The following is a 25,946-nucleotide window of genomic DNA, read 5'->3' as shown; positions in this document are numbered from 1 at the left end:
ATCTTCCAATTCTGTTTGCCACAAACTAGGAAGTTGCCCATGCATACGGGAACTTTTTCTCTGATGCAAAAAAGCCCATTGAAATCCATTTAATTTTTAACGGCAGGCATTTCAATGAATTTTTTAAACATTTATCGTATGTTTGGATTTCAGAATTTATGGAATCAAAATAAATTATATTTTATTATTTTTAAAAGTTATTTTACTTACTTGAAAGAATGATAAAGAGGGACAGAGAAAGAAAGAAAAAAACAACTCTGCAGATTTATTTCTCAAATGGCTTGCACCAGCCAGCCCAGGACAGACTGAGGCCAGGAGTCAGCAACTCTGTCTGGGCTTCCCACCCATGGGTGACAGGGGCCCAAGTAGTTGAGCCACCATTTACTGTTTTTCACACCGTTAGCAGGGAGCTACATTAGACATGAGGCCGCGGGGACTCAAACTGATGCTTTGATGTGGGATGCAGGCATTGGGTCAGAGCTACTTGACACACTATGACGTCTCATTTCTATTTTCTAAAAACTTTTTGAAGAAACATTTACTCTGGTGTATTTTGAAAAGCAAAATCCAGACCCGGTGCAGTGACCTAGCAGCTAAAGTCCTTTCCTTGAACGCACCAAGAACCCATATGGGCACTGGTTCGAATCCCGGCAGCTCCACTTCCCATCCAGCTCCCTGCTTGTGGCCTGGGAAAGCAGTCGAGGACGGCCCAATGCCTTGGGACCCTGCACCTGCATGGGAGACCTGGATGAACCTCCTGGCTCCTGGTTTCGGACTGGCTCAGCTCCGGCTGTTGTGGTTACTTGGGGCGCAAAGCATCGAACGGAAGATCTTCCTCTCTGTCTCTCCTCCTCTCTGTATATCTGACTTTCCAATAAAAATAAATAAATCTTTGAAAAAAGAGTAAAATACAAAGAGTTACTTAGGTTTCTGATCAGTGTCAGCTCCAACAATTGTAAGATGAATGTGTGTGCCCAGAGCAGTACTATTAGCTAATGAAATGGTGCCATCTGTGTATTTCAGGATATCCTATCTGGAAGTAGTTTCCAATTGCTATCCTTATTTTATCTTAATTTCACAGTTTTGCAGCATATACTGTTTCAGTCTAACATGGCTGGCTGCCTACTTAATGTCTTGCTGCATAAAGCCCCACAGAGACTTAGGACCAGTTCAAACACAGACACCTGGAAGGCAAGCAGCCTGGCAATGAGCATGCTGGCTTAGACACCTGCACCCATGCTGTAGGCATTGGGTGCATCAGTTAAGATGCTGCTTGGGACACCTGCATCCCTTGCCAGAGCACCCAGGTTTAATTCCTGGCTCTGTTACTGATGTCCACATTCTGTTGCTAATGTGTTCCGGGGGGGCAGAGGGTGATGGCACAAACATCAGGGTTCCTGTCATCTGTGTGATAGTTCTGGTTTGAGATTCTGGCTCCTGGCTTCGGCCCATCCCATCTCTGACCATGACCAACATTTGTGGAATAAGTTAGTGGGTGGAAGCTGTCTGTCTGATGTGTCCATCTCTTAAATAATATATTATTAAGGTTCTTTGGATGAGGCAGAGGGAGAGCAACTTAATCAGGCAGGGTCTCTGCCTCCTTGTTCCCAGCAGAGCTTGAACGGAGAACTTGAACAGGACCTGGCGTAGGAGGTATAGAAAGGGCTCTGCACAATCATGTCTAGGGCAGGGCCTTCTAGTTCAAGGATGAGCTGCAAAGCCATGTCAATCTCTCCTGTCAACTCCAAGTGACCAAGGCCAGGAGCCTGCCGGGCAGTCTGCCCTTAGCCTGTGGCTCGCTAGGAGAAAGCTCAGTTCTCCTTGCATAGCAACATAAACAAACTTGCCCTTTCTGCTGTTTCTCCTGAGATCCTCGAATACCTCTCTTCTGACAACATGCCATTTTCTGTTCAGTTCAGCATGTTGACTTCTTTATTGTGATTCAAGTCTGCATTTCTTTTGAATCAAATGATTGCATGTCCCCTGTGAGTACTGCCATATGACCATTCTGTTAGAACAAAACCAGATAGAAAACTTGCACTGAGTGCTGTATGTCTCATCCCTGCCACATGCCTCCTCTTGTTAGGACATGTTTCTGTCCGCTCTTTGATCAGTAATGAATCCTTCCAGTGATTAGAACAATGTTCAGGCTTTGCCATCTTGGGAAAGGAAAAGAAGAATGGGTTGTAACAGAAGTCAGCAGAGAGGAAGACACCATTCACAACTATTTCACATCTTGGATGACTGCATTTCATCCATCTATCTGGACTGAAGAAAATCAGAAAGACCAAGTGAGGGTTACCCTGAATCACAGTGGGAGCTGTTCCTTCCACCACATCAGTGGAGTTGCCATGGTCCAGCAAGGATGGGAGCTCAGCATTTTCAAACAGGGACACAGAAACACAATAGAAATACTTTTCATCTCCCTTAACTTATTTATGTATTATCACCTGTCAAGTTATTTCTATGTACCTTATGCAAATGTTACTTAAAAATCGATCTGCTCTGAACATAGGAGTGCATGTTGGTTTCTCATAAAAATGCCCATCAGCAGAGGATTGGATAAGAAAGCTATGGTTCATCTACTCCATGGAATACTACTCAGCTATTATAAAAAACAAAATGCAGCTCTTTGTGGCCAAATGGGCCAAACTGGAAACCATAATGCTAAGGGAAATGAGCCAATCCCAAAAGGTTAAATACCACATGTTTGCCTTAATTTAAGATGATATGATGTTATGTATAACATGTTATGTTATGTATGTTATATGTTGTGTATCAACTAAAATTGAAATGTCAATGAGGTGGTCACAGAAGGTGGTTAAGAACTCGCATTTACTTTTAACATATTGGTTACTCATTACTATGTCAATTAATTCCATAATGATGTAAATTTTTGCTGATGGTATGTTGGAGCTTTTAAATGATTGGGATGATATTCTGCTGGCTCTGTCTTCAGACCAGAGAGGGTATACCTAAGAAGCCGTTGAACTTGACTGGACAATAAGATGCTGGACTCTATGTTTGGTATATGCTTGCAATGGGGGAATCTCAACTGAACTTGAGCTGTGGTTATGCAACAAGGTGGAGGAATCCACCATGGTGGGAGGGTTTAGGGAGGGGTGGGGAGAACCCAAGTACCTATGAAACTGTGTCACATAATACAATGTAATTAATGAATTAAAAATTTAAAAAGATTAAAAATATCGATCTGCTCATACAAAAGTGACCCCTGTGAGATTTATACTCTGAGTAGTTCTTCTTTTCTCACTGTGTTTAGATCAACATCAAAACTTTCCAGTATATCACAAAGCTCTTCACAATGTGAGCCTTGATCCCTCGGATACCTGGTCCCCCTGTGACACAGACACATAGAACTGTGACCATTTCCCTGCGTGTACTCCTCTCCTTTGACCTCCTACAGGCCAACACTCCCTCACCCTTTGTGGCAAAAAGTCATTCTTGCCCAGGGCTGGCTCGGGTGTTTCCCAATGGCTCTCAAAGCCACCTTAGCACATTTCTGGGAGGGGATGTTCCTATCAGTTGACTGCAGCTCCCTCTTGCACTGCAAGCTTCCTGAGGGTAGAGGTGGCAGGGTGGGTGGGAGGGACCAGTGTTGTGGTAGCAACCACAGTGTACATTAAGTACTCCTCTAAATCCTACTGTGCCTAAAACTTCCAGGCAGATTTTTAAAAGAGGACTCTGTTCCACCATTACACAATTCCTTGAGAACTTCCTAGAGACAGGAAATTACTATTTTAGCAGCAATAGGTGACAGCATATATATTTAACATACTTCTCAGTTTGTAAGTTCTTCATCCACAGAATCAAGCCTGTTAATTTGCAAGGCACTTTCTTTCCCCACAGGAACTTTTGAGGAACACAAAATACATGATAAAGAAATGATCGGGTCCACAGATGAACCATACAGTGGACAGCTCTCCCCATCCTGCTACCCCAACACACAAGAGATGCACTCAACAGCATATGCTTTTCCTCTGAACAATATGGTGTGGTTCTTTTCATAAGCTACTTGTTTTCCTTTTCTAGCTTGAATAGAATAAAAGTCAGAAGTAGAAGTGCATGCCAGATGCAATGCCAGCATTTATAAGACATTAATGATTTAACCCTTAGCACTATCTTATGAAGCTGATTACTCTCATTATTTCAGCTGAGGCCAAGAGATTAGACAACGTGCCCAACATCACACAACTGAGAAGCAGTGTGAATACAAGCAGCCTCGCACCAGAGCCTGTGTCCCAAGTCAAGGCCTTTCAGCATCTGATCCGTGAGCTGACCCTCCCTAGTGGCACAGGGATCCCATGAAACCAGTGAGCACTTGGGAGCCTTTCTCTGGGCTGTGTCCCTGGAGAGGATGCACATGCTACAACATGACTGAAAAAGCTATATTTTGCGAAGAAGTTTAAAATTCACATGGAAACTTCTGGAGAATCTTTCAGATTCACATTAGGGTAAAATCTCCCTGGGATTTGAGAGGGCATATCAGGAGTCACTGTAGCCTGGACACTTCTGCTTCGCTGTCAGTCTCCCAAAACTTTCAGAGAGATCTGGGCACAAAGGACACTCCTGGGTGAAGGTGGTGGGGACCAGACTTGAGGCTCTAGGTGAGATGCCGCTTTGGGGGGTGGTCCCTGCTGTAGTGCTCACACAGGAAGCTCATCCACCACCATGGCTTCTCCCTCCACCCACTCACGCCAGGGTCCTCATTACATCAGCAGCCCTCCAGGAGGACGGGGACAGGGAGCGCAGGGAGCAAGAACCTTATAGAATTTTTCATTTTGCATTTCTCACAAGAGCTGCTTCCCATCTGCCCTGCTTTTCTTTCTACTGTGAGCTTTTTTTCCATATTGTTTCCTTCCTTCTTTTTTAAAAATTGGTAATGACTTTGCAGTTTAAAAGTACTTGCTTTTGAAACAATGCTTTCTGATCACTGAATAGCTTTTTGAAATTGATGCATGCAGCATTTTATTTCAAAGTGTAACAACTTTTAATGAATTGTCCATCATAGTATGCTTAACATGAGTATAAAGTATTTCAGTTTAATCTTCTAAATCATATTTCTTCATGGGAGTTGGAGGTGAAAACAATTTTTTTGCATATTTTCACATAAAAATCATCTACAGTGGGTTAGAGGAATTCTTAAGTAGGTATTTTTAGATGGTCCATGAAAATAGGACTCAGGTCCTTTTAATTGTTATTTGAACCTATGACTAAATCTCTTTGACATTAACATCTTTAATAAACATTTGAGCTATATCTGCATTCAGAATTGGATAGAACTAAAACATCATTCCTATTCATTAGGCTTATATTCTCTCAATAACCTAATTTTGTCTTTCATAAGATATTAATGCTTTTGGAAGTCTTACTCTTAATCCTATTAATTCCTAAGCTAGCCTTTAAAAGTGCATGAGGAAATATGCAAAGGCAGTCAATTTCACTGAATTATACATTGAACGGCTAAAGGTAAATCCAAGAATTTCAGGCTTATTAAAATGCAGAACTTCATTTGAAAATATCCTCTGGACTGAAAACCAGCCCACGGGGCATGGTTTGGATCTGTTTCCTTGGCTTTGCAGTCTTCCTAGCTGAGGTCATTGGCAAGGCACCAGGACGCACAAGTTAGCAGAGAAAACATGTCTATTTGGCTGCTTGGGACCAATGACTTGCTCTTAGAAGCACAGCAGTGGCAAGGCCAACGTGGGGATCATGTGTTCACTGGTTGCCTTAAGGAACACTGGATGATTATGCTTGGAAAGAGGGCTAGACCCAAGACAATGCAGCATCTGGGGCATAAAATGAAAATGATGAGTGTTCCCACAAGGACAGACACAGAGTTGGAAACTCACATGCTACAAGAGAGGCTAAAGAAAACCGATTTGAAAAATACTCAGAGTTTAGACTGCTGCTTCCTAACCATGAGCTAGTTAGGTACACAGAGAACCAGCAACACATCCTAAGATTTAAACAGCTACTTACCTGTAACAATTCTATTATTATTCTACATATGCTACTTAATCGTTAAAGTATTTGAAGCTGCTTTTTATCCTCCCCCTCTCATACACTCACCCCCTCAAGTGGTGGCAAGCTTCTCTGAATTAGGCTTGGTCAAGCCTCAGTTCTTGAATGACCTTCCAACAGAAACAGCTGATGGCGGAGGCTAACAGGAGTAAGCCTTACATTTTCCATAGGGTTGAAGGATGTCACCATTCCAGGAAAGACTTGTGAGAGCTGTCCATGCAAGGGCCCAGGACAGCGGCCAGCTCTCTGGGCTGGCATAACAATAACAGCTGTCACAGCTGTGACAGTAGCCAATCTCTTTATTGCTAATTTTCCATTGCATGCCATCCCTGATTGGTCCATAATTGCTTTAAGTGAACAGTTTCTTCCTGAGACAACTACTATAAAATTATTGGGATTTCACATCATATTTAACAACATGAAATGCCCAGGAAGGTGATCAAGAAAGAGGAATTGAGGCTAGTGGTCTTCTAACTTCATTGCACATTCATGCAGAAAATGGTACAAAGTGGAAACCTGAACCTTTTGCATGCAACGTGCAGGAGCGGACCTCTTGGTCACAGTCACTGGCATCAGGGGTCATGGACACACAGGCAAAAGAACAGCAAGTCTCCAGGGGAGCACAGTACCAGGTCTGCTGCCCAGCGAGGAGCTGTGGAAGGAGCCCAACAAGGAGCTCGTGCTCACCTCATACTCTTCCTTGAAGCCGTAGCCCTCGGCACACTTCATCTGCGTGATGTGCTGAAGGAGGTCTGCCACCCGGATGGCGGGGTGAAGCTGGCCGGTCTGGTAGGGCACATCTGTCTGCTCTCGCTTCTTGTAGGTGTGGGACTGCACCAGGCTGCTGGTATCACTGGCCATTGTGTGGGTTTCATCTGGGGAAAGAAGAGCGTGGTGCAAGTGAAGGCGAGGTCGCATCAGGATCACCCAGAATGCTACAGAGCTGGCCGCCGCAAACATCCCCCAGCCTACGGTTACAGTATCCTTATGATGACTCGGTAAAAAAGAAAAGTTAAATGTTTAGAGATTTCAATGGGGTTGGCAATATCACAGGAATGAGGCAGAAATCTTTGTTTTTACAAAGCAGTCCAAACGATATATGACTTTCACTAAACCTTTTTAGCCTCTCGGTGCACAAGTTTGTAGAAGTTTCAATCTGAAACTTCATTGAGACCTGCTACAAAACTGGTTTTGGGTCCTCTAAACCTTAGATCACCAGTTTTCATGATGAGATAAAGACACTCTACAAATGTTCTATGAGCAAAATAAAAGTGCACAAAATGGGTTGGCTTAGAAAGCTGGCAAATGGAAATGTGGAACTCCAAGAGGAGCGCACAAATAAAAGAACTTTGGGAATAAGGTTTGGATGAACCACTTTGCATGCTTTGGTATCAGAAAGGCTGGCAAAATAGTGTGGACTGACACAGCAAACATGGAATGTTCTACAAGCATGGACATGCAGGCCAGCACTGGATGGCCCCAGCTGGCTTCCTCAGAACCTACACGTTCGACACACACTCCCACTCCCTCCGCGTCCTTTCCGTGGGGAATCAGGGCACTTACCATTTATTGGCACTTTTAAGAAGATACATATCAGGAGAAAAGAGGAGGAGAAAAAGGAAACAGGGCATAAGCAATAGTACTGTGTGAATCATTACAGGTAGCTTTCATATTGTGTTGTAAGTCTACAGTTTTCTATTCAGAAGTGGTCAGAGGACAAAACCTCAGATCTCCCACCATGTGGGGATGGAGGGGTTAAATTTGAACACTCAATAACAAAGAGGTAAAGATTAGCATCATAATTGAATTTCACCCCACCCAACCATGTAATAACTGCATAAGGCTTATTTGTATTCAACACACGTTCTTGCTTAAATTTCTTGAACAAGTCCACCAAATTGTGCCAAAAATTAATGTCAAAATTTAGTTAAATAAGCCTAAAGAGGCTGTGTTTTCGTGGCAGACTACTAGTAAATTAGATGACTGAACTGCAGAAATGGTAACCATCAAAAATGTTTTATGTGGGAAAGCATTATTGGATTAAGAATTCCACATTCTACAGGTTAGTTCGTTGTAATGCTGAATCCCTTTAGCTGTCTTATGATTGAGGATGGACATCCTTGTAAAATATAGAGCTAAATTCACTTAAAATGAGAATCTTTACCAAATACTGATTTCAGGTATAAAGAATTAACACACATAGGAACGGCTATGTTCAATTTTCTTTCCAAACTATCAAGTTATTTTTCAAAAGGGAATTCAGCTCTTATGCTTTTTAAGATTTTTAAGCCGAGAGGTCCAGCTCCAAAGGCAACTGGATGCTGGGGTGCTTGGTGAGCAGGGCCTGGTTTTGGAACCTCCCTCCTGTCTGTACTGCAAAGCACCTGAGATGCATGGTATGAAAGGTGGTACACAAGTGTGTAGCTATGTTGCTTTGCTGAAATGGCACCTGGATCACTACAAGGTGGCTAAAGACACAAAGACAAAATAAAAAAAGGGTGGTAAGTTGACCTTATGATTGTTCTCATTTGGATTTGCTTTGAAATTCTGCAACTCATAGGTTTCCATTTTAACAGTCACAAATCAACCTGGGAATTGTCCCATCAGATTTACATGCTGGCAATGGCCAGGCTTGTAGACTGGGGATCCAGGATCCCTGCTGAAGCATTGAATTCCTGGAGTGTTCAGTCGCTCCAGCAGGAAGCCTTGTTCTTCAGGCTAAAATAAATGGAACAATAATTAGTTTCCCCTCTGTGCCTCTCTCATTCTCTCAGTTTTGTTCCTTGTGGGATGAACATAATTAATATGTTCTCCATTGGGGGATGACCTTCTTTAGTTCCCTTAAATGATCTGGGCCTTTCACTTGGATATACCAGCAGCTGGTGACACTCAGCTTCCAGGTCAGGGTATTTTTAGAAGTTTTAAATCCACAGAGCTACAACTACTCTCCCTGTTGCACATGATCCTCTCACACTACATGATCAGACTTTGGCCTCATTACTGATGTGGAACATGTCAGAATACATTTACATACCACCCAACCCATCTAGGAAGAGGCTGCTGTTAGGTACATACTGAAGAGGGAATAGGTTTCCTATGCAATATGTGTTATGAAATTGGGTCACCTCAACTGTTAGAAATTCTTAATTCCAGTACAGTGAGTGATTTCCTTTGTAACAAATATGACTAAAAACATATTTGTCATTAGTTTTCAATATTTGTCATTAGTTTTCAATATTTGTCAAAAATCACCAAGATTGATAAATTAAAAATAATACTGAAGACAAAATCAGCAATAACGCTTGATGTTCATAGTTCTGATAGTTTTGTACAAATTGAAAATTAATTCTACCTACATGTTGTAATGACATCCTAAATTTTTAATGAGCTGGCTGAAATGACCTGATTTGAAATTAATGTTGTACTTTTTGATATGGGAGAGGTCCCACCCATCTACCCATTGATTTTTGTAAGCAAATGAAATAATAAGAAACTTTAAACTGTTAGGGCTGGACATGTTAACATGTGCGGATAAAAGACGAAGGTATCAGAGAATTTAATATTTCCGAGGCTCTGGCTCCCAACACAGCATTCTTTTTTTTTTTTTTTTTTTTTTTTGTCTTAACGTAAATTTTGACTGCTACTGTCTGGGCCAGAGTAGATACACAGCTTGTCTGGACTCCATGGTCTCCAGTGATAACCTCCCCAAGTCCTTATGATGCAATATGTAGCAGCTGGTCTGTAGCCAGTATCTTGTACGGAACATAGTTCTCAAGTATTACTTTGACGACTTTGGTTCATAACCAACCTAAATGTGACAAGAGGTATTTGTACATATGGTTGGCATTTTCCTGATGTCCGTCCCTTCTGCTACTTGCACTGTCTGTTCACCTGAGTCTCTCTTCCTTTGAGAAGCATAACTAACTTTAAAGGATGTCCTGAGCATTCATAACAAAGCAGCAACTTCCCAAAAAAGCGACAGCTGCCGCATAAGCTTATCTCAGCTCTGCTGTGAAGTTTGATCATTTCTTCACTCTGCTACTGCACATCTCAGCCCCTCCCTATCTGCAATTCTGCCAAGGTCAGGATCATCAGCAGAGGAGCCTGGGAATGACTGCCCCCACATTCAAAGAAATCATAGATCTCCATCTACCACAAGATTCTGTAATTTACATTCACGCAAATTACATCCTTTGGGTACCTAGAACTAGACCGTGTCGCCCAATTACCCAAACAATAAAACTGGAGTTTTCTCTCCCTTACAGGTGGTAAAAGGCAAGATGAGGAGCTGACTTTCATGGGCTTTGTAAGTTAGTCCTCAAGATGGTGCAAAACTCTCAAATTCGAGTTTATATCTACTCTTACATTCCTGTCTTAGCTCATTTGTTTTCTCAAGCAACAAACTTGCTTAAGCCCAGAGAAAACTAAGGAAAATACAAATTGCCCTCTATACAAACACCTTAACAACTTTGAGAAAAGAGAAGCACAGGGGGAAAAATTATATTGCAAAGAGATCAACCCTTATAAACAGAATCAGGAAGAGGAAGTCAAACAGCTGAGGATGGAACTCTGGCTACGATGAATTGTTATATACCTGGAAGTCGTTTTTGTTGTGCTCCTTTTCGGTAAGGTTAGTAGTAGAAAGAGAACACAGCCGTGATAGACTTGGGTTATTTATGCGTCTCAAATGCAACAGCAGCACATGCTTGTGTGGTTATCACAGCCAGGTAATGCCATTTCTCCTCACCCTTCTTACATTGGACAAACAGGATTTTTTTTCTGTAACCCCCTGCTGGGAATATTTCATACTTTAAATGAATTCTGCCCCACTGGGCTCACATTTTAGTGCATTGCTCGTGACATTTGACACATAATAAATTGTATGATCATGAAGTGCCTTCTTGTCATTGCGCCGCTCAGAACATCAGCTCCTTTGCAATTCCACTGCATGACAGACACTCCACAACGCTGGGTGGCAGACACCCTAGGGGCTCCTAGGGTGGGGAGGAGATCCAAACTCTATTGTGATCATTTTTCTGCCGCACACTTGGCATAATTAGAAAGATGCTCTTTTGACACTGAAGTCCTTGGTGCTTAGAGGTAAGTGAAAATAAGAAGCTATTTTCACTTTAATGACTATCATATCACACTGGACAGCATTCAGCTTTTGGAAGTACATAGCTGAGCGGTGATAATTTGGTTTTTCCCCCGGTTCCAGACATAATGTCTGTGTTTGGATTTTGAACCCAGAAAGGGAGAATACTGGAGCTGGGCTTGTCCCTTGGAGCCTTGGGGTGTTGTCCCCAACATACATGCATACTCTTTTAGGAAGTCTTCATCCTCTGCCCCCACCCTCCCAAGCCTCCTCCACTCCTCCCCACCGCCGCCCCTTTTCCGTTATAATCCCCAAGCGCCCAAAATTAAAACTCCAGTCTCCTACAGAGTGGCACTGGCTTTCTATGTTCCTCCTGCAATAGACTATGGTAAAGGGAAATGTTCTCACCTAAAATTGCAGTTGGCACAAATGGGTCTGTCATACATCGTAAGCAGGGCAATGCAGAGAAAGTAAAAAGAGAAAGAACAGTAAATGACTGATGGTAGGCCCCCCAGTCTCCCATTAGCAAGCCACAGAAAGCCTTGGGTTACGACACAGCCAACAGATCAAGCTCCCGAGCTCTGTGGCGAGTGCTGTGGGGTTGTGTGAGAGCGCTGTGGGGTTGCGTGAGAGCGCTGTGGGGTTGCGTGATGCTGGTGAAAAAAGGGAACCACAGAAGGGCCCGTTACCTGGGTAATAGGAATTAGGCACCGATGTGCTCAGAGTGTTGGTTTTCATCGTAAACGACGAGGGTGAGGACACGGCTGTAAATGAAAGAAAGGCTGGTCAGCAACTGTGGAAGTTGATGCCCACAGACACAGGGTGGTGCCACACGTGTGTGGGCTCTTGAGGTGAAGGCATTGCCAAGATTCTCCGAAAGCTACGCGGCAAACACCGCCATTCTCCACGGTTTCTGGGTGGTGGCTTGGCCTTTTCCCAGCAGCAGCTTTCTCCTACTGGACAATGAGAGAACACCCCACAGCCAGGGCCACCACTTTGAATACAGAAATGGATCAAACTCCTGGCTGGATGTCTAGCCTTTGCTTGCCCTTTGACCACAGCAAGCTGTGTTTTACAAAGAAAAGCAGAAGCACTTTCTTTACTTATGCCTTTTGGAGAATATTCTGAATGCTAATGTACTTGAGCCTTGCTAAATATTTTCCCTTCTTCCTTGACCTGGCTTGTGAAAACTAAGAGTGATATTCCTCACATTTAACATTCAAAGTGAGAGTGCATACTTCCATTGGTTTCTTAGCCTTTAAAATCTTACAAAAAGGCTTACTTTTTAATTTTTTTGGAAATATTCCTCTGATACACTCAATGCTATTATGTTTTATCTTTCTTCTCATTATTAAGAGTTCTATCCTATTTGTCTGATTTCATTAAACATGGATATTTCCTATGCTTAAAGCAGTCTGCTAAATCTCTTCAACATCTTAATTGACTGATGTTTTCAAAACACTTTCATTTCATTAAAAGTAAGGATTTGAATACTCAAGTGCTTAACCCAAAGCTTAACACTTCACTCTTCTGCAGTAGTTACATCATTTGTTTCATGCTGAGTTCTTGATCGGAACACTGCCATGCAATTACATCACCATGCTGATAGGTAGTACTTCCCAATCCCTGTACATATCCCAATCTGTAATGATCCAGATGACCCATTAACATGCTTTAATTTCTTTCCTTTAGAACACTGCGTTGACCTCTGTATTATTCAAGTGTAGAACTGGAGGCTGATGCAATGGTTCAACTGGCTAGTCTTCTGCCTGCAAGCACCTGTATCCCATGTGGGAACTATTTCATGTCCCAGCTGCACCACTTCAGAGCAGCAGAGGATAGCCCAAAGCCCTGGGACTCTGGAGCCACATGGGAAACCTGAAAGAGGCTCTTGGCTTTGGATCAGCTCACCTCCAGACACTGCACCCACTTGGGGAGTGAACCAGCAGAGAGAAGATCTTTTCCTCTGTCTCCTCGGTAAATTTGATCTGCCTTTCAGATAAAAAATAAATCTAAAAAATAAAATGAAGTGCAGCCTTGATACAAAACAGAACCAGAACCCAGAACTCAGCCTGCCTGCCACTTATAAGATTTTTTTCTATAATAGAGAAGTTCATGTTTCTGGTAGGCTGCCAGCAGGAAAAAAAAAAGAGTAACTGATAAAATCAAGAACAAGAACAACAAGAGTATCTATAAAATATGTAAGGGCCAGGGAAGCCTCCTCATTACATTAGACATTGTATGTGGTTGGCAACAATATGCAAAGCAGATATAAAATCACTGCTGCTTTTATCTTTTTGCTAAAATATTTAAAAACATTTAGTATAAAAAGACATTTCTTTTTATAGCATGTTACAGTTGATGGCACAGTTCATACTTGCTTTGCGGACAGATTATTCTCTGCTCTGATACACATTTTCATGGTTAGTTTTAAATGCTTATAAATAGGTGTGGGGATCTCATGTTTTACAGGTATTAAGAGAGCGTTATGCTGAGGATTAGCATCAGGGTCACTGCCAAGGGATGAGAGGCCATGAGAACTTCTCACAGATCCTATGGGGGAGGGGCGGGGGCGGGGGTTGCTTGGCTCAGCTGTAATGCTGCCACTTGGGACAAGCACTCCCTTAGGAGCCTGCAAAAGGCCGAGTTCTGCCTGCGCCCCTGACTGCAGCTCCCTGCTCAGGGGCACTCTGGGAGGCAGCAACTGATGGCTCAAGTGTTTGGGCCCCTGTCACTTATGTCAGAGGCTTGGGTCAAGTTTCTGGCTCCCAGCAGTAGTCAATGCGAGTATCTGGGAAGTGAAGCGGTAGATGGAGCTCTTGCTGTCTGTCTCAGCCTCTCAAACGAAAAAATAAAGCAAAATAAAAACAAACTAGGAGGAGAATGAAAAAACATCCCCCCACCCCCGTTGTATTTATTAGGAGAGGCACAAAATAATGCCTGATGGCAGATCAGTCAAAAGAGTAAAAAAGCCTCCCAACCTTGAACTTAGTGACTCCTGAGCCAGAGCACAGCTATGATGGGAGATCCCTCTGGTCTCTGGAGAGCAATGGCTCCTTTTGTACTTCGTACAGTCAGTCTAATTGTCAGCTTCCTAAAATAACGCTGTTCTACCTGGAGCACAGGTGTAGTGGGCGGAAGGTATTAGCCACTTTCGGTTTACCCACCTGGTGTGAAGTGGTAAGACTTGGGGAGTTGAAACGCAGTTTAATTTATTAATTGCCATTCATAGCCATATAATCAAGGCTGAACCTGTCTGCTAAACAAATAAACAATTAACTTGTTACTGCCATTTAGCAAACTGTTTTATAACAGGCTTCCCTTGGGTAATTCTACACCTGGCTTGCTTACAAATGGGATCTAAACAGCAAAGGAGATGATGAGAAGCAGGTGCCTCGCCCGCTGAAGTAAATGGAGGGCTTCAAGGCAGTGCTCCCAACGTCTGAACTTGAGCGTGATTTCCCGTGCTCTCCAATCTGGGCCTATCACCCTTGGAGCAGAATCATTGCTAAGCAACCCACGGTGCATGAAGAAGTTTTTGAGGATCACTTAAAGTAACTGCACAATTCAACAGGGCTTAAGAACTCTCTAGGAAGTCACTGTGCTTTTTAATCACCCAGCGCTACACAGAATCCTGGAAAGTCAGAGAGAAGCATGGACAGCCCGGTACTCTGTGCACTTACACCTCCCATTCAGATTGTGCGTGTCCATGAACGAGAAGGCCTCGTCGCAGTTGGTGCCTTGCTCAGCATAGCTTTTGTCCATGGAGTTCACCATCACGGTCATCTCCTGCCGGGTGCTGCTCATTGTCTCCTTCCGCTTCTTGGCTAGTTTCCTTAGGACAGAGAAGTCAATCATGTAGGTATGCATGGGAATGCAAAAGGGGCCTTTGCACGTACACTGATCAATGTTCAGAATGATACGCATTCAACCATTGACTTCTGGTGCTTTCTATTGGCTACCTGGTGAAGCTGCAGGCTCAGGGACGAAAAACCCCTACTGCCTGTTCTCAAGGAAACCATGATATTTATGTGGTACGAGAAAAACAGTGTTTTTACAATCTAAATTACAATGGCCAGTGATTCTAGCAGAACACACTCATCCACCTGATTACTAAAGTGTTCCCAGAGTTAGGAAACTTTTACTCAATAATTGTGGATATTTCCACATAAAACACTAAAGAGAAGATTTCCTCTGGTAAGTATTTGCCAGGCAACGTTGAAATACAGATGCTTCTTGACTTGACCTTGGGTTTCTGTTGTAATAAAGTCAACGCAAGTTAGAGATATTATAAATCAATGTTGATATTTCATAAAGACCTAAGGGACACTAACACAAACAGATAAAGCCAAGTTTTATGTTTCTTACTATCAGAGCTTGTTCTACGCATCTAAGACAAACAAGAATAGAATCAGAGCTGCCTCAGGAGAAGGGGTGATGCTTCGAACCTACCAGAATTCACAGCTTGGCAGCACAGCACACTGAGGAGCTATGGCTATTGTCCTTGTGATCATCTTGCTGCTTGGCCCACTAGCCCCACAGGGGACTGGACTGCACACAGTATTGGTCCCAGGGGAAGAAAATTAAAATCCAGGACCTGAAGTGCAGTTCCCAATTAAAACATATCACTTCACATCATCTTAAATTTGATGGAAGCCCCATGAGCTGGGCACCATCAGAAATCCAAGAATGGATCTAGAAGGTACATGACAAGAGTAAAGAACATAATTAGGCAATGAGTGAAGAGAGCATAACTGGAGTTTGTGCATAAAGAAGCAGGCTTTGACTCCCAGCTCCCTAAGGACAGCAGAGCTCAGGCCTGAAACACAGGAGGGACATGCCAGGAATCCTCAGAAGGCTGTGACACTTGGCCAAATCCCAAGTCAGCCCCAAATAGTTCCCCCATTAAGGCTGACAAATCCCTATAGAGTCAAGAAGCCGGCATCTCTGGAACATTTAGCATGATGACGTCCTCCCTGCCCCTTCCTTCTGTGGAAGAAGGCAGAGAAATGTCCAACTGTTATGCTGACATGGATTGATGCTGCTCTCTGACCACGAAAAACTCATAAACAGAAAATGACAGATGCCTACACGAGAGCTATAAGAACCTGAGGGAAACCAACATAAATAAGCAGATAAAACCCATTTTATCTGTCTTCCCAGCAGACGTTGTTTTATGCACCCAAGACAAACAAGCATAGAATTAGGGAAGCTGAAGGAGATGGAAGAAAGGGTTAAGAAGAACATAACACCATCATACCAAAATAACTGGGTCTTAAATCTCAAATTCTGCCCAACCACCATTAAGCAATTCCCAAAAGAAAGTAGCAGCTATTCCCAGTAAATCATCTTGACATTGATTGACCTAGGACACAGAAGAACTGAAAACGAGCCACATAATCAAAATTGCACCCGTATTGGGCCATTGCTTAATGCAGCGGAGGCACTGAAACATTAGACCATATGGGTAATCTTTATTATCATTTCCAAATGACACATAATCCAAATGCTTTCTTGCCTGTAGTTATAATCATCTTCTAATTTCATACTTTGAAGGCAGAAGGGTTTCATTAATAAGTTGCGCCCTTTATTGCTCAAGTTGTTGGAATGCAGATACAGTTTTAAATGGAGAACGCCATTAATAACAATTTATGCAGTGCAAAGTGAAGACATGGAGAGGCTAGTCAGTGTGGCCCCTTGGGTCCCCAGTGGCCTGTTCCTCTTGCCACATACAGACCTGACCAGAAGGGCTCTCAGTCCTCAGCAGCCATGCCGGCGTGAGAGTGGGTTTGGGCCTCATGGCTCTCACGAGCAGTTCTGGCAGGGACAGCCCAGCCTCCCCAAGCTTCCCCAGGCTTCCTGCCTGAACTCCTCCAGTGCTACAGATTAGGAAACGCCCACCCATGCTCATCTTGCACTGCTGCTGCTGTTGTTCTGGAAAGTAAAGGAGATGTACCACTTACAGAACACCAGGCTTCTGTGGGAAAACATCTTTCTCCTTCCTACACCTTCATATGCAGGAACTCATTTCAAAGATGCCCCACTGAGCATTTCATTGCTGATGGCCCCTAGCCATTTGACAATTCCATTTGGGACTTTTGAGACCATGCTCAATTCAAAGAGAGATCTAGTTAAGGGAACAACCTGTGGTTATAACCATCACACAAATACTTTATGTCCATGAACCTCCTTCAACATGTGGCTTCCAGCATCCTCAGCAAGTCTTCCTGCTTTAATCTTTAACCTTACTGCTTTAGCCTGTTACACTTTGTTCAACAGATGTCCCAAATGCAATCGTCTCACTGGTATCAGCCAGGTAATTTAAGTGAAAAATGCCATGTGAGACACAAGACAGTGCTGGAGACCTCAGGAAAAAGGGACAAGCAATGACATAGCTTCTATACACTGATGCCTCTGTCACTGCAAGTTTGAGGAGAATCCTTAGAAATCCAGATTTTATGTCACATCTTAATTTTCAAGTGTTATCAACTAGTTCAAATTTCAAAATAAAAAATAAAATATTGTGTGCCACGTGTGGTTCTTCTTTTAAAAATTGTCTGTACCAGTCCTTTGCCCCATTAACTGAACCAGTTTTATTGTTGTTGAACTATTTGTCTAGGTTTACTTTTATGGACTTTACTTCCGGGATCTTATCCAAGAAATTATCACCTATCCCAATGTCCTAAAGTATTTCTCCTACAGCTTGGCTCCTTCTACAATCTCAGAGTTTCACACTTTACATTTTGGTCTTTGATAAATCTTGAGTTTATTTGCATATAAGGTAAGAAGTAGGGATCTAATATCATCCTTCTAAATGCATGCACCCAGTATTCCAGAACCACATATTAAAAAGTGAACTGTTTTGTCAATAGGTGTTCTTGGCACCTTTGTAAAAGATCAGTTGTCTCTCTGCATGTGGATTAACTGATGGGTTCTCTCTCTTTAGTTGATATATATACAAATTGTTATGTTGGTACAATGCTGTTTTAATTGCTATAGCTTTGTAGTATGTTTTAAAACTAGGTATTTTGAACAGAATTGGAAATAAGTTTAACCAAGGATCTCTACGATGAAAATTATGCAACATTGAAGAAAGACTTATACAAGGACACAAAAAATGGGAAGATAGTCCATGCTCAATTGAAATAATTACATCATTAACATGGCAATACTACACTTAAACCAATCCATAGACTCAATGAAATCCTTATCAAAATGCTAATGGTATGTTTTACAGAATTAGCAAAAGTAATCATAAAATTCATATGGGATCAAAAAGATCCATAATAACCATTGTGATCCTGAATCAAGCTGGAACAGTGTATCTCACATCTGTACTTGTTTTGCAATTAAAAACTATCAGAAAATCTTTGTGATCTAAATGAGATGAGATGGTCTCCAATGGAGGAGAAAATACTAAAATTAAAACAATTTTTCTTACAGCTTTACTTAAGACATCAATAAACTTATTTCTCATTTTGATGTCTGAACAAATGGTTTGTCTGAAATATTTAAATTTCCAAATTGTGAACTTGTACATATGAATTCTGAAGGCCCTCAGCAATAGAAAGAATGCTGAGTTTTCTATTTAAAATCCTCAAATGGACCATGAAAAATCAAAGGCCACAATGAAAGAATGGAGCTTGTAAAAACAAACAAGAAAAAAGTCCTAATTAGGTGAGGAATGTCGGCCTAGGTTCATCATTGATCGGCTGGAGCCCTGCTAGTCCAATGACGTGTGTCTGGCTCCTGCGGCCCTTTCTGGTTCCCGACTGAGGCAGGGGTGACGTGTTGGGTCTGAAGTAAGCCCAGCCCCATGTCCTACATCCACAGCAGCCATTGCTTCCCAACCTGAAAATCACAAAGACTGAATAAAAAATAAAAAATCCAAAACCTATGGGACAACTACTATGATGTACATATGCGTAGTGGGGCTCCTAGAGGAAGTAGGAAAGACCAGAGAATATACATGAAGGAATAAAGACTGTTTCCTCAAAGAAATCTCAGAAAGCAAACCATGCCACCAGGAAACCCAGAGAATAGCAATCAGAATAAACGCTCCTAATCATGTGTAGGCATGTCATATCTCAACTGCAGAGAACCAAAGAGCAAGGACAAACAGAAAAAAATAAGAGGGACAGAACATCTTGCCAATAGAGGGGCAAGGGTAGACATTTAAAATATTTTTAAAATTTCAGTTATATACAAGAAAGGAATTACATTAAAGAAGAAGTCAGTGATGATAAAATTAAAACATTTATTAAGTATTAGATATTTGTTCAAAATCATAAGTCTAACAAAATATTTGATGATTACAGCTTCCGTACAATAAATGAAATGAATGAGACAAGTGATATAAGACAGGAAAGTGAGTGTTTTCTTATGATGAAAAGCTGAATTATCTATGAAATGTTACAGGGTTGATGAAGGATGTACGTGGAATAGCTTTAAATCTATATTGCAATGTCTAGAAAAACCACTGAGAAATTTTTTTTAAAAATCGAGGAAAAGCAAGAATGTGGTATATAAAACAATCAATGAAAACTATAAAAGGCAGAAAAAGGATAGGAGACAAAAATAATAATGAAAAAAGAATATGGAAAGAAATAGCAAAAATAAAATAGATAAAAGTGCAACTATATAATTAATGTATAAATAACAACTTAATATATTACATAAAGACAAATTAAAAATCAGATACTATCAGAGCAGATCCAAAGATAAAACCCAACTGTAATGTATCCATAGGAAAGTTACTATGAAGATACACACAGTGAAATTAGAGGCAGAAGTTGTGCCATGCCCACACTAATCAAATGAAAGCTGGGAAAGTCTGTATTAAATTTAGACAGAGGACTTCAAGAAGAATTATTGGGACACAGAGGGACATTATATAATGATACAAGGATTAATACTCAAAGATGTCTTTTAAAATTCAGCACCAATAACAGAACACTGAAATACACCAGGCAAAAAAAGTGGCCAATTCTCAAGAAGAAATAGATGGATCCATTACAGTAGTTGGTGATTTTGAAACTTTTCTATCAGTAATGGACACTTCTAGTGGAGGGAGCTTGTTGCCAAAAATCAATAAGGACATAGCTAGAACTCAGCAGCACCGTCAGCTGCATGTAACTGGCATTTGCAGGATATTTATCCAACAGCAGCAGAATACAGAGTCTTCTCTAGGTCACAGAGAGTATTCACCAGAATATACTGCATTGGGAACCATATAACACATCCCTAAAAGCATCTAAAATAGCAAATCATACAATGAATTGTCTCAGGTGACAATGAAATTAAACCAGAATTTTAGTAACAGAAAGAGCTGAAAATCCCCAAACACTTGAAGATAAACAACACACTTTAATAACACACAGAACAAAAAAGAAATCTCAAGAGAAACATAAAAAGTGTTTTAAACTAAATCAAAATGAAAGGATCATTTATCAAAATTTGTAAGATGCAGCAAAAGGGTGGTTAAAGGGAGATTTATAGCACTGAATGCACACATTAGAAAACACGAAAGGTCTAAAATCAATAATACAGCTTCTGTATGAGGAGTTGGGGAAAGAATATCAAATTAAATCTAAAGGGAAGAGAGGAAAATGAAATAATACAACATTAGTGCAGAAATCAATGAACTGGAAAACAAGAAAATGATAGAAAAACAAAAAACAAAACCCAAAATTTGTTCTTCAGAAAGACCAATAAAATTGATGAGCCTCTAGCCAGACCAAAAAAAAAAAAAAAAAAAAAAAAGGGGGGGTGGGGAGAGAAAACACAAATTACCACTATCAGAAATTCAAGAGTGAATTTCATTACAGATTCCATGATCACTAAAAGGTTAATCATACTTGTGAACAATCTATGCCTACAAATTTGATACTCTTAGATGAAATGGACCAATTCTTTGAAAGATATAAATTACCAAAGCTCACAGAAGATATAAGCCATTTGAATATGCTTCATTTTTTTTTAAGAAAGCAAATCGGTAACTTAACAACCCTCTGAACTTGTTTAGATGAGTTTGCTGCTGAATTTTGCCAAATGTTCAAGGATGACATCGTGTGATTCTATGCAACAGCTTCCATAAACCCAAGGAATAGTTGCTAATTCATTCTATCAATCCTACAAAAATCAGACAACATATTGTGAGAAAAACTAACCGACTATCTGTCATGAACATAGTGCCAAAATCTTCAACACAATTTTGGTAAGTTGAATTCAACAATTTATAGAAATAATTAAACATCACAGTCAGGTGAGATTTATTTCAAGGACGCAAGCTTGTTCAGCAATAGAGACTCACATGTGTGATACCCCGTATCTACCAGCTGCTGAAGAAAAAAAAATAGATGCAGGAAAAGCCTCTGACAAAATATGACACCCAGATTTGATAAAAATTGTATATGATTTATAAAATGTATACAACTTATAAAAATGTATGAAATTTTAACCATATGATAAAATTTTTAGTATACCAGGAATAGAGGGAAACTTCTTCAGCTTGATAAAGAACATCTACCAAATCCCTATGGCTAATATTTTCCATAATGTTGAGAAACTAAGAGCTTGTTCATTGAGCTCAGGAATACTAGGAGCATGCTTTGTCTCTTTCCAATATCCTATTGGAACTCCTAGGTAATGCAACAGGAAAGAAGAGGAAATTAAAAACACAGAGATAAGGAAGGACTAGAACAGCTTTTGTTCATAGATGGCATGATTGTCTATCTGGAAAATCACAATCACAAAAACAGCGCTTATAACTCACAGGCAGTTACAACAAGGTTGTGCAATACAAGGCAAATATGCAGAAGTCAATCTCTTTCCTACACACCAGCAATGAACAACTGGAATCTGTCACTAAAAACATAGTCTGATCACACCTCCATGTGAAATCATTAGGTATAAAGTGAATACATCTCATGTGAAAAAAATTACAAAATTCTGATGAAAGAAATAAAAGCTTAGATAAATGGGAGGCTCAATACTGTCCGAACGTCAGTTCTTCTCAATTTCATCTCAACTGACTCTCTAGTCAATTCAATCCCAGTGAAAATCCAACCAATTTGCTTTTCAGTTATCAAAATAATTCTAAAGTATACATGGAGAGGTAAAGAACCCAGAAAAAAAGTAACACCATTAAGAATACCATGGGTGCACTGACTCTATTCACTTTCTAGAACATTTTATAAAGCTATAGTGATTGAGAAGTCTTTTGTTGACAAATTATAGACAGATCACTGTGACAGAAAAGAAAATACAATAAGAGACCTACAAAAACACAGTCAACTGGTCTTTGACAAAGTAGCAAAGATCATAACACAGTGGAGCAAAATCAGATGTTTTTGCAACAACTTGTGCTAAAACAGACATGCACACAAAATATGAATCTGGACACAGACCTAACAATCTTTACAGAAACTAGCTCAAAATGAATGAAAGATCTGAATGTCAAAGCAAGATGATTAAATAGATAACCCAAGGAAAATGCAGCAGGCTCTTTGCATGGCACTGATAAAACACCAAAAGCTTGATCCATGGAACAAAGAATTGAAGATGGAACCCATTAAAATAAAAAAATCTCTGCTCAGGAAGGTAGAGGAATGAGAAGCTAAGCCACAATCTAGGAGGAAATATTTTCAAAAAGTGTATCCAATAAAGGACTGATATCCATTATATACAAAGAACTAAAAATAACAAGTGGTGAATATTTGGCATGTAGTAGTTAAAACACACCTTGGGGATCCTAGGTGCAAGTCCTGGCTCTTTTGCTGAATCCAATATCCAGCTAACACACACCCTGGAAAGCAACTTGCTCATGGCTCAAGTAGTGGAGTATGTGTCACCCATGTGGGAGGACCAACACTGAGATAGATCCCAGTGTCCAGCTTTGGTTTGACTTAGCCGCCACTTGCTGCAGAAATTTTGGAAGAAAACCAGTGGATGTATGATCTCTCTGCCCATATCTCTGTTTTTGCCTTTCCATGAAATTACAGAGGGAGGAAAAAAAACCAAAAAGCAAAAAACTCTACAGGACTACGAACAGGATTAAAAACTAGACCAAAGACTTTACCAAGTATTTCACCAAAGAACCTATGAAGATGGCAAGTAAATAAACGAAAAGATGCTCTACATCATTTTCATCAGTGAAATGGAAATTAAAGCAACAACGAGACACAACGACACATGGGTTAGTATGGCCACAATCCAGAATACTGACAACTTGGTATTGGGGGGAAGATGTGGAGTAGCAGAAACCACCTCTTCTTGTTGCTAGCAGGGAGGCTAAATGACACAGCCATTTTAGAAGAGGGTTCGGCCATTTCTTACAATAATAACACATTCTTACTCTTGCAGTTGTATTCCTTAATATTGAGTCAAAGGTGCTGAAAATGTCTTTCCACAGAGAACACCGCACATGGATGTTTACAGAAACTTGATTCATACCTGCCCAAACTTGGAAGAAACCAAGATGTACCTCAGTAAGTGAATGAATAAATGAACCTTGACACATCTACAGGATGAAATGTTATTCAACACTAAAAGGAAATGAGCTATCATATCCTGAAAGGACGTAGAGGGAAAAAAACTCACATTATTAAATGAAGGAAACCAACCTGAAAAGGCCATGTACTGTGTGATTTCAACTCTCTGACGTTCTGAATGTGGCAAGACTATGAAGAAAATAAACACATTAAGAACTGCTAGGAGTTGGGTGGTGGGAATAATGAATACCTGGAGCAGAGGGGCTTTCAGGCAGTCAGATTATTCCATAGGATACCGTTAAGGAGGACAAATGTTGCTACGGAGTTGTCAAGATCTGTAGAATATATGGCACCAAGAGTGAACTCTAATGTGAACTCTGGATGCCAGGGGATAATGATGTTTCACTGTGGCCTCATGGATTATAGGAAATGTTCTACTCTGGTGTGGATTATTAGCAGTCCAGAAGGCTGTCTGTATGAGTTTTCAGAGAATTTATGGGAACTGCATTTTCTGTTCAGCTTAGCTGCAGACTAAACATGTTCTAGAAATAAGACCTATAATAAAATTTCAATACTACTTAGAAAAAACTAGTTATAAAAACTTCATTAGGTCCAGCGCAGTGGTTACATTGGTTAATCCTCCACCTTCAAGCACTGGGATCCCATATGTGTGCTGGTTCGTGTCCTTGCTGCTGCATATTCAATCCAGCTTCCTGCCTGCAGCCTGGGAAAGCAGTGCAGGATGGCCCAAAATCTTAGGACCCTGAACCCACATGGCAAACCTAGAAGTGGCTCCTGGGTTTGGACCGGCTCAGCTCTGGTTGTTGCAGCCACTTAAGAGTGTGAATCAGTGGATGAAAGATCTTTCTCTGTATCTCTCTATGTGTAAATTTGTCTTTCCAATAAAAATAAATAAATCTTAACAAACTAGTTAATTCCCTAAGATGACAAACATTCTAGTTTGTAATTCTAGTTTTATTCTAGAAGGTGGGAAAGGAGAGAAATAGGAGATAAAATTCAACTGAAAGGAAAGATTGTTACACTTCACACTTATAATCCCCTAATACTTCGAGGGTAAAAGTTAAAAAAAAAACTTGGCACATTAGTGATGTGACATGCGTAAATCAATCAATAAAAAGTCAGGTGAAGACTGACTTGTGCTCTGTGAGGAGCTGCAGGACAAGTAGCTATCAATTAAGAGAACAAGTGGAACTTAATGGACGGAGGGCCCCAGCACCTTCTCTTCAGTTCTGAGACTGGAGGAAGTGGCCTTGGTGAGCAGAGCAGGCCAACAGGGCACTATGAATCAGAGTAAAGTACTCCAGGGGAGCCTCAGAATGGCTGCTACATCCCAATCTTGGTTTAGTGCCACCTGGGGTTATAACACACAGCTGTCCCCATCCTATTATAGATCCTGCCATGAAGACTGTCACTGAGAAAGACTGCCTTGAAGAACAGGTGTTTCCCAACAAAAAGGTATCTTCATTTAGAAATAATCTTTCGTTAAAACATTATATCTATGGGAAATTACCTATAAATGTGGGAATGAATGGGCAAAAGGATTTGTGGTCCTGCTTCTATAACGAAGTGTGTTAATTAACGGTTGGGGTAGAAGTTGAAACAGAGAAGAAGTTTTAAATTTTGGTTACAGTAGGGATGAAATCACCATTGGTTGACTCAGCAAATGCATACATTTCACCAAATGGTCAGAAACCAGCTGAATAAAGCTAACAGACATAAGGGCTCTCACTTCAAAGATAGACTTGTAAGAATGGCTAATAATGTCATTTTTAGCAGTAAACTTTCAAGGAAACAACACAGTGATCTAACCATTGTTTCAACTCAAAAGAACTAGCACTACAACAGCAGCAAGAAACCTGCAATGAAAATGAAAAACAGAAAAATGTATGTAGGGATTCTGAAAAACCAGATATGTTATGATAATGGCCCAGTGAGGAAATTACTGCCATTTAAGTATCCCTTATCCATAATACTTGAGACCAGAAATGTTTTGTGTTTTAATGAATTCTAGAATATCTGTACAGACTTAATGAGATATCTTGGGGTTGGAGAATAAGCATAAACATAAAACACATTTATGTTTCATATATACCTTATAAACAAAGCCTGGAGGTGTGTTTTTGGGTAATATTTTAAGTCCTCTTGATTTTTGGCTGCAACCTGCCATATGAAATTGAGTATGGAATTTTCCATCTGTGGCTGCATGCTACTGCTCAAAATGTTCAACATTTTTGATTTCATATTTCTGGATTAGGAATGCTTAGCCCGAATGAATATTCCTATCTCACAGAGTAAGG

General features: G+C 40.8%; 1 protein-coding gene across 4 annotated transcripts in view; it reads right to left on the bottom strand.

Moving 5' to 3' along the window:
• Positions 1–25,946, bottom strand: part of PTPRM (protein tyrosine phosphatase receptor type M) — a 787,515-nt gene that overhangs the window by 136,026 nt on the left and 625,543 nt on the right. For 2 of the 4 annotated variants that reach the window (XM_058676819.1, XM_058676821.1), the window contains exons 15-18: positions 14,821–14,972; positions 11,827–11,901; positions 11,546–11,572; positions 6,730–6,917 (exon numbers count right to left, since the gene is read on the bottom strand). In XM_058676819.1, the coding sequence (XP_058532802.1) occupies positions 6,730–6,917; positions 11,546–11,572; positions 11,827–11,901; positions 14,821–14,972 (442 nt within the window). The remainder of the gene's footprint in view (positions 1–6,729; positions 6,918–11,545; positions 11,573–11,826; positions 11,902–14,820; positions 14,973–25,946) is intronic. The other 2 variants (XM_058676820.1, XM_058676822.1) reach the window with 1 other exon arrangement.

The sequence above is a fragment of the Ochotona princeps genome, chromosome 18, assembly GCF_030435755.1.
Source record: "Ochotona princeps isolate mOchPri1 chromosome 18, mOchPri1.hap1, whole genome shotgun sequence".
Lineage (NCBI taxonomy): Eukaryota > Metazoa > Chordata > Mammalia > Lagomorpha > Ochotonidae > Ochotona > Ochotona princeps.
Note: the sequence above shows the minus strand (reverse complement) of the source record. Positions and strands in the feature narration are given on the sequence as shown.